This window comes from Pelodiscus sinensis, chromosome 1 (assembly GCF_049634645.1).
Source record: "Pelodiscus sinensis isolate JC-2024 chromosome 1, ASM4963464v1, whole genome shotgun sequence".
Taxonomy (NCBI): Eukaryota; Metazoa; Chordata; order Testudines; family Trionychidae; genus Pelodiscus; species Pelodiscus sinensis.
The window spans coordinates 14,794,530-14,807,418 of record NC_134711.1 but is presented as its reverse complement, the minus strand read 5'-3'; the positions used below and the strand labels follow the sequence as shown (position 1 = coordinate 14,807,418).

Below are 12,889 nucleotides of genomic sequence, written 5' to 3'. Positions count from 1 at the left end.
TAGAAAAAGAACTAACCGTAACTGGAGGAGTTAATTCTTCATGTTGGGTTAAAATGAACATTCCTAATTGGGGATCGCTTACATTCCCTATGAACAGATATTTGCACAAAATATTATAGTGGTGCTTAGTTGGTATACACAAGCAACATTCAGATGTGCACAGTTTGGAAGGAAAGTGGAAATTTGTGCAGCATGAATTTAAGCAGCCTTTTACACCCAGCCATGGTTGTGCAAGGCTGTGCTAGTTATGTAATTTCTGAGTAGAGGCATGCTGAAGTATTTTCATTGTAATGCCTCTGAAAATCAGAGAGGGAGAGTGGAATCATATTTCTCCTAAAAGAATGCCTTAGGGTTACTTGTAACAAACCACAAGTCTATGCAGTAGTTTAAAGAGCTAAAAATGTAAGTCTTTCAAAAATAGCGTTTGATGGGTTATAGTATGCTCAGAACAGATGTTCAAGCTCTTTAAAGTATAAAATTTCACTTCAGGAGACATTAAGCAGTTGAGTGAATGCTTCTGTGCAAAATTAATTTCAAAGTTTATCTAGGCAAAAAATAAAAATTAAGTGAATAGTCCTGGTTGCTTGCTCCAATGTAACCCTCTGAGGCCTGGATATATTTTAAATCTATCTGTCCATCCCTCCTTCCTTCCTTTTTTTTTTAATTTGTGAAGTGGACTCAACTCTGCTTCTGCTTTCACAGCTGGAAATAATTGTGGGTACAACCTGAAGTGTGTAAATGTTTCATATGCATAAATTTACAAATGTCTGGTGTTTTTTGTTCTCTCAAGAAAATTTTGAAATCCAAATTCTGTATCTGCTAGGGGAAAAACCACATTTTAAGGTGTTGTCCACTCTAAAGCAACCAAAGCAAAACATTGAGACTTCCTAAGGGGCTGGTAACTACCAGGATATTTTGGCATGAATTTCCCATTGTTGCAAGAACTAGTAGAAGCACTAGTGTAGAGAAGGCTCCTGTAGTTGTCATGTGGTAAAGACTAGCCCTGGAGAAGGGTCAGATGACACTGTTAAAAATGCTAGTGACTGCCTGTAGTCCTGTTCATACTAATGCTCGAACTGTTGCTACGACCAGGAGACCTAGCCCAAAAACCCTAATGGAAACACATTTAATACATGAAATATGAAGAACATTTAAAACAAAAAATAGTCGGTGTCTTTATAGATAGCGTATGGAGTGTATTTATAGACAGACTTGCCAAAATTCAGTTTGTAGGTTCTCAGGCCATATTTTTCTATCAGCATGTATAACCTAATAAAGATTAATGGATCTATTCTGGCCCTGCTGAATATGTTGGCAAAACTCCTATGGATTTCAATGGAAACAGGCAGAATCTGGTTCTTAGTTTTGATTTACTGAAGTGCTGATAGGATAGCTTGGATGACTCTGCAAATAGCTTTCATTCATCTGAAAATATAAATCTTGTACCTGATCTGATCATTTTAACATATGGCTTTAGTACAGATAGGGCTCTGCCAAATTCAGGGACCATTTTGAACAATTTCACAGTCCTTAGAATTTTTTTAAAATAATAAATGTCATGATTTCAATGTGAAATTTCAATGTAAATGTTATAATTGGAAGGGTCCCGACCTAAAAAGGAGGGTTTTTTGGGGGGTGGGTTGTTGCAAAGTTATGGAGGAGTATGGCACTGCTACCTTAATTTCTGTGTAGCTGCTAGAGTTGGGCTGCTGGAAAATGGCAGCTGTTGGCTGGAATGCCACCAGCAGCAGTGCAGAAGTAACAATGGCATGGTATGGTATTGCCTGCCTGCCTTTTGTGCTGCTGCCCTCAATCCACAGCTGCTACCCACGTCTGGCCACCCAGCTCTGAAAGCAGCCATGCAGAAGTAAAGTGGCCTGGGTGCAGTGTTGCCAAGGTTACTTCTGTGCTGCTGCTGGTAAGGTGTAGTCTTCAGAGCTGGGTGGCTGACCAACAGTTGTTGCTCTCTGGCTGCACAGATCTGAAGGAAATACTGAAGTAAGGATGGCAGTAGTGTGACACCCCTCCTCCCCCCAAATAACTTTGTGACCTCCTGCAATTCTTTTTTGGGTCAGAATTCCATTTTTTTACTCTTTGTTGTATAGGATAAAAGCTCATAAGAGACCAGATTTCAGTCTGTGACCTGTTTTCCATGGTTGTGAGTTTGGTAGGTCCCTAAGTATGAAGGGGGCATTTTCCTTGGTTATTTGGATACCCAAATACCTATGCTGTTGTGTTAGAAAAGTCAAAACTTTTTTGGTTCTATTTAGCATGGAAGACTGTGGTTAATAAGGGCTTCATACAAAATTCACGTAAAGCTACTTATATACATAGACTTGGAGTGATTAGATTTTTATCAGTAAACATCGGTTTCACTGTTCACACTCACCCACCAACAAAAAAATATTTCCATTGATGATAGCAATTTACAGATAGAAAAAATAAGAAAAAATGCTGCTCAATAACTTTAATAGTTTGATTTAACATGTCAAACTTTGTACAGTTTGACATGTACATTGACAATTTGTGTTTTGCTCTACTATATATTTGAGAGAGTTCAGCGATGTACTGCTTCCTTATCATAACTTAAAAGCACAGTAAGTGTTTCCCAGGGAAGTGGGATGTGCCTAGAATGGGATCGCTTCTCATAAAACCATACGGGAAAGAGACAGAATCACTAGGCAGGTGAAAGGAACTGGCTGGGGCGGGTGTCCCCCCCACTCAGGACTGCCCCAGCCCCAACGTGTCCCACCTCCCAATTCACACAGGAATCTTGCTAGTTTTTCCCCTTCTTCAGGGAATGAGGGGAAAGTGCACAGTTCATTGCATTCCTCACTCTGGCTGGGGAGCACAGGCAGTAGACAAACCTGGACCTGCCCCAGGTGGGGAAGAAGCACATCTTCCTGGCTGTGCTCATTGGAGCTGCAGCGGCCACGGAGAGGCACTTCTCACCAGGCGCCCAGCTGCTGTGGTGAGAGAGGACTGGGGTAATCCTCTTTCACCTTCGCAGCCTGCATACAGGAGCAGCTCGAGGCCGGCTGCGGCAGCTGGTGCCCCAGGTGGAAGCTGCGATCAGTGCCCCCACCAGCATGGCCGACAGTGGCCATGACGTCATCATTGGGCACCCGGGCCGGCGGCGCCCTAAGCAACTGCCTAGTTTGCCTAGGCTCACGGGCCGCCCCTGCCTGCATACAGAACCCCTCAGCCCCAGCAGGTACATTTTTATTTTCCAAAAAAGCAAAAATGAGTTCAGTTAAGGACTTGAGCAACACCAGGCAAATCTTCTAGTGGCTAATAAAGAATTAACTTTTTGGATCTCAACATCTACTGACATTAAATAATCATTGTCCAATCCTCCCATTGTCTAATGCCCTCATAATTTCCTACAGTTGTGAAAACTGAACTCAGTAAAAATCTAAAAAATGTAAAAATAAAGATGTCAGATTTATTTTAAAAAACCTGAATTCTGTGAGGCCCCAGTCTACAGTAGGGATGCTAAAAAGTGGGTTATTTTGTAAATGTGTAACTGCTGAATTTTTCAGCAGATAAACCTTTTCATGCAGGAGGGAGGTGGCTCCATGGGATCTCCTCCCCCTCCCCTCCTACATGCTGCTGCCTCTGATTCAGAGTCAGAAGTGTGGGGGGAAGGCAGGAGCGGGTGCTTGTGGAGAGCAGGTTTTTAAGCCAGCTTCCCATGAGGTGCCTGGTCCCCAGCCCTGACTGCTGCAAGCATGGGAGAGCAGGCAGCTCCCAGGGAGCTAGTGCCCATGAGAAGTCTACTTAAAAGCTGGCTCCCGCATGCGCTCCCCTTCTGCTGTCTCTGATACATGTAACCACGAAGGTTAACTGATGAGCCTGGGTTCACTGGTTAACTGTTTAAACGTGTACACTATCACATCCCCAGTCTACAGTACTGGATACAGCAAATAAGTACTTTTATGTTGCTGCTCAGGCAATGTATTACAAAACACATTGAGGAAAAATAATGTGCCACTTCTGTGTCCCAGAGTTTCAAACTGAGCCAAACCTATCCAACACCTGTATAAAAGGTTTCTTTACTTTGCATTAAGGTATTGGTAATATAGTTATATGGACTATGCACCATCAGTAGCTTTACATATTGCTAACAAAAATTGAGTGGAGCCTCTCCAGTACTCACAGAACAAAATATTTGTGTTTTAATTTTTTGTACCAAAACTCACTCAGTATTGCCTCAGAACTGAGAGCATGACACCTGTCTGGGATACAAGGGCTTTCTTTGCTTCCAAGTCTTATATAAAAGGCAAAAAAATATCTCTGGCTAGTAGCATCTATGGTACTTTTCTATGTCACTCATGAGCAGGGCTTGGGAAATTTTTAATATTAAGCCCCAGCTTCTTTACCTCCAACTCATTCATCAAGACAATCCTGACCTAAAACATTTACTGTGAGTCTTCATAGGTTTTACTGCTGCCCATTAGGGCTCTGAATGGCAGCAGTGAAAACTGATAGGACACTTTCCGGTTTTCATTTGGCTGCAGCTTGACAAAGCTCTTCACAGCAACAGAGGCACCAGAGCTGTTTGAGTGTAGACTCAGGAGGATAATGCTGATTTTTTTTTTAAACATTCAGTTCACTTACAGAAGATTTGAAGTTTTTTAGGGTTTTTTTTTTGGGGGGGGGGGGAGATTTGCAAACATAGGGCTAGGAACTGTATTTTATTTTCTTTTTAAATAGAGAAGGTTATATTTTTTTTAAGAAGCTGGCTCTCACCTGGAAAATAATTGCATCAATATGAAAACTGGTCAATGTCTTGGCAATTTTCACTGCTGCTGTAAAGCAGACAAATTAACAAGAGCAAAGTTCTTTCCTTCCACCCCCATATACTGGAAGTGGGCTATGCTTTGTCATCAGGATATTAGGTTTTTGGCTACGCAGTTTACTCCTCTCTCTCTGTTTCTGGTAAAATACTCACGCCCTTATATGTCTAGGAATTTGCCTTTAGTAATTTCCATATTAACAAGATTCCATATTCAGTTCTGCGTTTCCACTATGGTAAGAGGCACGTGCATTGAGAATTGCACGGCCCCAGACAATGGCTCAGTCTTTTACAAGGTAACGCAGACACAGATGCTTTTTAAGGGCAAAATGGGGAAGAAACCTTGGAGGATGCTTTCATTACTTCCAGTGAGATATAAAGAGTTATATATAGGTGTCATCAGGAAGGCCTGCCTGCTCTACAACTAAGAATATTCGAGTAAAATGGATAACACTGGAAAAGTAATTGGAACCTTATTTTACTACTTGAATGGGGGGGAGAGAATATTAGGTTGAAAAGCAGTAGAAAAAGACAACATTTCAGTATGTAGTACTGAAATGTTTCTAAACAGAGCAAGTGAATGTAATGACTAATTAATTTACATTTGTAGATAAAAGTTTTTGATGAACATTTACTCTAATGTGCAGTGGAGACATTTTTGTCTGAACATGCATTAAGTTTGCAGGTTCTGACTTGAAAAAGGGTTTTATCGAAGTGGACATAGTTTGAAATCAGCTGAGCCAAAGTTTAGTTCAGTTCCCAGTTCCGCCACTGTGCAACTCTCACAATAGGTTCCTAGTTCATGACTGCAGCTCCTAGGCACTGTGATAATACAAATGACAAGTAATAATAATTCTTGTGTAGGGAAATGCAGGATTGGGCATACTGGGATTTTGCAAAGGCACTAAAGGGAATGACTTGAATGAGAGTTGAGTCCTCATTTCCTTATGTCCAGTTGGAAGTCCCAGATGGAGTAATTAACAGCTAAAGCCCTTTGGTTTTAATATTTACCAGTCTTCCTCCCCCTCTCCTTCCCCCGCCCCCCCCCCCAGCATTGCGAGGTTTGAAAAACTCAGTGTTTGGGTTTTACTGGGGTTTTTTGTTTTTCTTCTACCTGAATTTTGGGTGAGCCAGGATCTTTCTCTTCTCCTTGTTGCAGCAGCAGGGAGCAAAAGGGGCAGGGAACCAGGTCTGGCAGTTATGATCACCTGACGGCTATAGGGACAGGTCACAGGAAGCAAAAGGTTTCCTTAATGGCTATGCCATGAATAGCTGACACTAGGGATGTAAAATCCCTTTAAATTGGTCAGCCAGTTCAACGTGAAGTTTAACTGGTTGACCAATTAAGTGTGGGGGGGTGACACTCCCTCCTACCTGCGCTCCCCACCCAGGGCTGCCATGGACAGGGGCTGCTTCCTGTCTGCAGCAGGCCCTGGGGTTGGAACAGTTCCTTGCCTACAGCTGACGGGGAGCTGCTCCAGCCCCCCCCTCCTCCCCCCCCAGTTCACTGGAACTGGTAAGTATCACCTGTAAAGTGTGATGCTTGCCGGTTAACTTTTCACATCCCTATCAAACATCTCCCCGTCTTGCTGCTTCCCCTTTGTGATTATTTATTGAGTTTTCACCCTTTTTACAAAATGTGGCATAAACAGTGATAACTTCCTGGGAAATTTTAAACAAAATTCAAACCCAAAAATGAAGGGCCTTATTTATAGTGTAACAGTGGGGAGCCAGATTTTCAGCTCCTAGGCAAGCAGCTATCATCTGAAGGCATTCTTTTTACACTGGTGACCTCAGTTCCTTCCACAAAGGGTCAAATGTTACAATTGGATAAATCTTTATATTTCTTTTTTTGAAAAGAGAGAGCATGCATGAGGAGAACAGTGTTCAAGCAATATTTAAAATAAACCCTGTGAAATCGCTGCTGGATCCTTTCTGATGCCTTCCAAAGTAGACTTATGTTCTGCAAAATGCTTGACCAAACATTTCCAAAAATAGATTCCTTTTCTATTTCCAGAAGCTTTTATGGTAGTAAAATGATCTCTGAGTTGTGCTTTCCTTGCTGTAGGTAATTCTGCATGGGTTATCTGGGTGTGAAGCAGCAATAAGAGTGTTGGTAGTTTGTTTGTATGATCATAAATGCTTCTAAAATATTATGTATTAACACCACCTGTATATATTTGATTCTGTTTGAATTGACAAACCTTGTGTTAACACAGAGAATCTGGATTGTCCTATCCCTTAAGAACGAATGAGTATACAGCTGTGTAGCAGAGCTTATTAGAAGGCTGCAATAAAGTGGTCCCTCACATAAAGCTCAATATGGTCCTTTCAGCCAGAAATGTACTTTTTAATTTTATGTGGCATCTTGACAGTATAGTGAGAGACATGCAATAAATTGTTAGTTGCACTTGCAGCATATGAGAAAATGCTAATAACCCTGTAATAATATAGATGCAATAGAAAACTGGAAAAAGTGGTAGACTTTTTGTGGTTTTGAGGGGAGGGTGTTTGTTGATATCGATAAAGGATTTAGATGACATGAACGCTGTGACAGCCAAGTTTTGAGTTACTACAACCAACATTGTTACCTAATATTTACATTAGCACCAAAAGTCTAAACAAGAATTGAGGGTCTATTGAGTTGGGCACAGAGCACAAGCATACAGAAATAAAGTCCCTGCCTTGAAGGATTAAAGGGCTAATGCATAAAATGAACCTTTTACTCACAGCAGAGAGCAGGCAGGTATGCTCAGGAGTACTTCCAGCAAAGTCAGCAGGTCACATGTGAAGGGTAGGGGAAGAAACTGTATGATTCAGATAAATTATTCAAATGGAGAAGCCAAGTGGCTTGATCTTTTCAAGATACAGAAATCCAAAGTAATTCCATCCACTCCATTGAAAAAAATTATGGCATTTCTCTGGGTCTGTGCTCTCCAAATATACCAGACTCATCTCCCTGCTGTTGGAGTGTTACTGGCATAACAAAAGGACCTGATCTGAAGTTCATTAAAGCCAGTGCATTTGGGAGTCTTTCCATTGACTTCAGAGAACTTTGGATTGGGCTAGTGGAACAGATGTGGGCCCAGGCTCTGAGCTCTTTTTATATAGAAGTAAGTAAACAGACCCGGTCTAATTATTAACTGGAGTGAAACTGCTGGTTTTGTGCTCCATTGAGTAACAAAAGTAAAGCTCATCGTGAAGATTTGGTTAAAGAGGGAATTCAGCTTTTGCTCTGGAAATAAACGGAGAGGTCTTTCTCAGTTTCTCTTGGAAGCTGTCTATTAAAGGGTCTACAATGTTCAGCTGTTCCATCAACCATGATGATCGAGGTCTGTATTTCTTTATGCAATGTCAAATCAGTTTATCTCTGGAACACAGCCTGCTGTGAGGGTGTTTTGAAAACCGCATTGTTGGTTGTTTCCTATGAGTGCTTGGTTGCAGAGTGCCAGTTTCTACTCAGTGGGGCTTGGTGATGGTAAATAAAGGCAGAATTTGGCCCAAGATTTTTAATTTCAGATGTAGGTGGTCTGTGTGCTGTTAAATGTAACTAGGTATTAAACACTGCAAACAATTTCAAAACTAATTTGCAGATTAGCTACCAATAAAAAACTTTTTTTTTTATCATGGCTTTTATTTATTGTAGAATATGCAAAGGGCCTGATCCTTGTGAATCCAGTGGAGTTTCATTGACTTCAAATGACTAGAGCTGTGCTAGTTTACACCAGCTAAAATATGGTCCTTGGTTGTTAAAGTTGTCAGGTTTGGACATGTTATTCTAACTGTAATCAAGATGTGAATTATCATTCTGAATTTGGGAAATATTTTCCAAATTAATGTTTTCCTTTTTTTCTAAGAAATAACAAACATTTATTACAAACATATCCTTCTGCTGCGTAGCAGTCCTGCATTATAATACTGGACTTACTTACGAGAGACCATATTTTCCACTGCGATTATTACATGGGGTTACTGGTATTGGGAAATGAAGTCCCAATGGACTCCACATATATACCTAATTAATATAGTAATTATATTTTCAGACTGCTATATCTTGCAGTTTTATACTCTTGGGCCCTGATCAAGTGAAACACTTAAGCATAGGAGTAGCCTCATTAATGTTAACAAGACAATTCAATGCTTGACTTTAGGCATATGCTTAGTTATTTTGCTGAACTTTGTCCTCAGTGTAAAGTTTTAATAACTAAGAAGATCTAGTTTATTGAAGCCCACAGTCTGAAGTATTTTGAGGAAGAAGTTGTTCCTCAATTTCCTCAGCTCCCACCAAGAATACTCTGATTTTTTTCCCCCCATAATTTACGAAACTAGGATGCATTGCTCTATAGCCTTATCTCTACCTACTGTTAAATTCTGTCTGTCTGTCTGTAAATGTTACCAACATAACTTATTTTAGCTGTATGAATGCAGTCACCAATTCTGTATTTCTTCATGAAAAGGGTCTTTAAATGTTGTTTTAATATAATTTATTTTTGTGTTTTACAGATAACTTAAGTGACGACACTGAACTCAAAGATCCGTATCTTATTCCAAAAAATATCATGGCTGAACCAGACTACATAGATGAAGACAACCCTGAATTAATTAGACCTCAGAAACTAATCAATCCTGTGAAATCATCCCGGAATCATCAGGACCTTCACAGGGAGCTTCTTATGAACCAGAAAAGGTGAATTCAGCTCCCCCCACACACTGGCTGACTGCTGCTGCCCCTTTCCCCACCCCTTCACCCCGTGTAACTGCTGAAATTTTCAGCAGTTAAACAATTATGTAATTACACACACTAACATACCTTAGTCTGCACAAACATTAAACTTGCAGGCAGCTGGAGTGTGATTCTTCTCCACACTAGTTTGCTGCTGTCTGTGTGAATCCTGCTACTGTACATTAACAAGTAATTATTTTGCTTTGATCTGGTCACTTTTGAAATGGGACTAGGTCAAGGTGAACAATGTATAGCTTCAGAGTCCACAGAGTACACTGAATATACAGCAGGCTAATGCAAGGTAGGTTCACCTTGCTTCAAACTAAAAGTAGACAAACCCTAAATTACAATTGCTGCCCATACCCATTTAATTTTATTTCAAGCGTGTGCTGGATTGAGATGACTAGTCTTTTCCCCTTGGTAGCTGTCTTGAATTCTAGAATCTTCGTGTTTCTTTTAAAAAACACATATATAGTTAGTTATCTTGCAGTAGCACCTAAAAACATCAGTCAGAGAGCACAGGAAAGAAGAAAGTTGATCATATCATGAAGCACTGCAAAATCTGCTCTAAATGGCATTTCATTTGGCTACACAAGTAGGCAGAGTTTGAGTTGTGGGCAGGGTTAGAAAAATGTTAATGCTATTTCCTCCTCTCTTCCCCCCCTCCCTTACCCCCAACTTGGACTCCTTATTATAGAGGCACCTTTAGGCCACATTTACTATTGCCGAGATTTCCCTCTTTTCTGCTTTAAATTTTGTGGGTTCTATTTGTGTCTATGCCTCTTGCTCCACTCATCTGAAGAAGTGAGCTGTGCCCACGAAAGCTCGTGATACTATCTATATTTTTTGGTAGTCTCTAAACGAGTCTCACTCGTTTTTTAAGTTTTCTTGTCGGTTATATAGTCTTTCTTACAACCAAGTTAGGTATGTATTTGGATTTCCTGATGCATCTCCATTACTATACATTATGTAAATGTTGCTTCCTTCATGCTGTCAAATGATACATAGCATGCTGCTTTGTTTATGTACTGTTTAAGAGCTAAGGCCTCAGATCCTGTTTCTGTTGGCACCTGGACTCAGCCCAAAGTTATCTGGGTTTTTGTTTTAAATTAGTCAACAATGGAGGGGAATAATAACATAAAAAATAATCCACACACCCAGAATATAAAGTGAGTCAGATTACTTGAAAGAACTGTCAGTTTAAACAGTATTAAAGATTTGGCTGATGTGAGATGATATCTCTTTGCCAATACTTTGCTGAGAGATGTTCAGTACCCTCTTGTGCTTTTTACTTCATGCTGTCAGAGTAACTGGTATTTTCAACTTGACTCCCTTTATTGTCATTAATGTATTGATAAAAGCCATGGTCTGAGCTCTGTCATGAGACCTGTCAACTGGTACATACTTAACAAGGACATTAGTCTGCAGCCTTGGGCAAGCTATGGAACCTTATTTTCACACCTGTTAATTGGAAATTATGCTTCCCTAATAATTTGCAGGAGCGTTGTGAAAGTTTCAGTGTATTAGTTCTGAGGGAATTCCCTGCCAAAAAATTAAAAATTGTGTGCACAATATTTAAAAATTCTGCGTATTATCTCTAAATAAATGTGGAGGTTCCAGCATTGCAGTGCGGCGCACGAGCCACTGGCTGCACGGAGTGGGGAGATGACCCTACCTCTCCTCCATCTGCTCTGAGCGACTAACACAATGCCCCTGCATTGCTGGAGAAGGATACATGACCATATTTGTGGCGTCCCTTTAATTCCATATCAGAAGTCATTTTAACTTTGTTGTGGGGAAGCAAAGAAATCTGTGGAGATGAATTCTGCACATGCACAGTGGCACAGAATCCCCCCCCCCCCCCCAAGAGTAAGTATGTACAAGAAGGTGAAAGATCGTTATTATGCATAATTAACGATTGGCCTCCTCTTACAAGCTATACTTGTGCAATCCTACTTGGGTCAATAAGAAATACTTGCATGAGTAAAGGTTTGTAGACTTAGACCCCACTCCTGGAGATGTTTAAAAAGGATTGTTTTACTGTTAAGGCCCTACTGAATTCACAGCCATGAAAAACACTTCACAGACAGTGAAACCTGGTCCCTTGCCATGTAATCTAGTCTTTTTGTTTGCGTTTACCCTATAGTATATAGATTTCATGGGGGAGAATCAGCAGAGTGGCACAAACGGGATCCTAGCCCAATAGGAGGTTGCAGGAGTGGAGGGGTGTGGCATATCATCCTTGCCTCTGCATTGCTCTCCAGCTGCCCAGCTCTTAAGGCAGCGCTGCCACTAGCAGCAGCTCAGAAGTTAAGGTAGCAATACTGCAACCCCCCTTAAAAACCTTTGAGACTCCACCAAAATGCCTTTTTTGGGTCAGGACCCCTCTAATTACAAGACAGTGAAATTTCAGATTTAAAGATGTGAAATCATGAAACTCACGATTTTTCAAATCCTGTAAACATGAAAATGACGAAAATGGACCCTGAATTTGATATGGCCTTATCTTAATAATTGTGACCGAATATATCTCCACCATTTCCACAAACTGCATACTGTGGAAATAATGTCTGTACAAGGTATGCATTGTTAGGTATCATTTACTATAATTTGCTGATCAGTAACATCATGGCAAAATGCAGGTAGGAGTGTTAGATCTTAGATGTGAAGTTAGAAAAATAAGTTGAAATCATGACTAAAAGCATGTTTTCCAGATAAGTCTGAGGATGGCCAGACCTATTCCTAAGAGACCAGAGGTGAGCTGATACAGCTCCCCACACAAACCAGCTATCTGCCTAGGCCACCGTGGACAGATGCTGCTTTGTGGCAACCTCCCCCATCCCCACGTGCCTCACCCGTCCCCATGCAGCAGCCTCTCCTGCCCCCTTCTATCAGAAGCAGCAGTGCAGGGCGGAGGGGACAGGGGACAGGCAGCATTGTGGAGCTGGTGCCTGGGGGAGCTGGCCTCAAAGCCGGTTCCCCCCAACACTGGCTTCTGCTTGCCCCCCCTCACTGCCTCTGTAGGAGGCAGCAAGGAGCGGGGGGAGGCAGGTGCACGGAGCCAGCACATGCAGCGAGTAGCGAGCCAAAAGCTGATTCCCCACACATATTGGCTCCAGCCTGCCCTATCAGAGGCAGCATCATCGGGGTAAGGGGTGGCAGGCGGATCCGGTGTTCATGGGGAGCCTGCTTAAAGCCAGCTCCTCATGGGCATTGGTTCCTGCTCCCCGCCTCTTGCTGCCTCTGTATCAGAGGCAGCAAGGGTGGGGGAGTGCATGTAGTCAATAAGACTTGATTTATCAGTTAATCTGATCAGTTAATCATGTAGTGGATTGCACATTCACATCCCTGGTTTACACTCAAAATAT

At 41.4% G+C, this 12,889-nt stretch overlaps 1 protein-coding gene across 2 annotated transcripts in view; it reads left to right on the top strand.

Annotated features, from left to right (window-relative positions):
• The window catches only part of FAM107B (family with sequence similarity 107 member B), an 84,255-nt gene that overhangs the window by 61,311 nt on the left and 10,055 nt on the right, over window positions 1-12,889 (top strand). Inside the window, exons 1-2 of one of the 2 annotated variants that reach the window (XM_006117116.4) lie at window positions 7,957-8,130; window positions 9,302-9,485. In XM_006117116.4, coding sequence (XP_006117178.1) covers window positions 8,097-8,130; window positions 9,302-9,485 — 218 coding nt within the window. In that variant the 5' untranslated portion in view covers window positions 7,957-8,096. Of the gene's footprint in view, window positions 1-7,956; window positions 8,131-9,301; window positions 9,486-12,889 lie in introns of those variants that run through there. The other variant, XM_006117117.4, reaches the window with a different exon arrangement.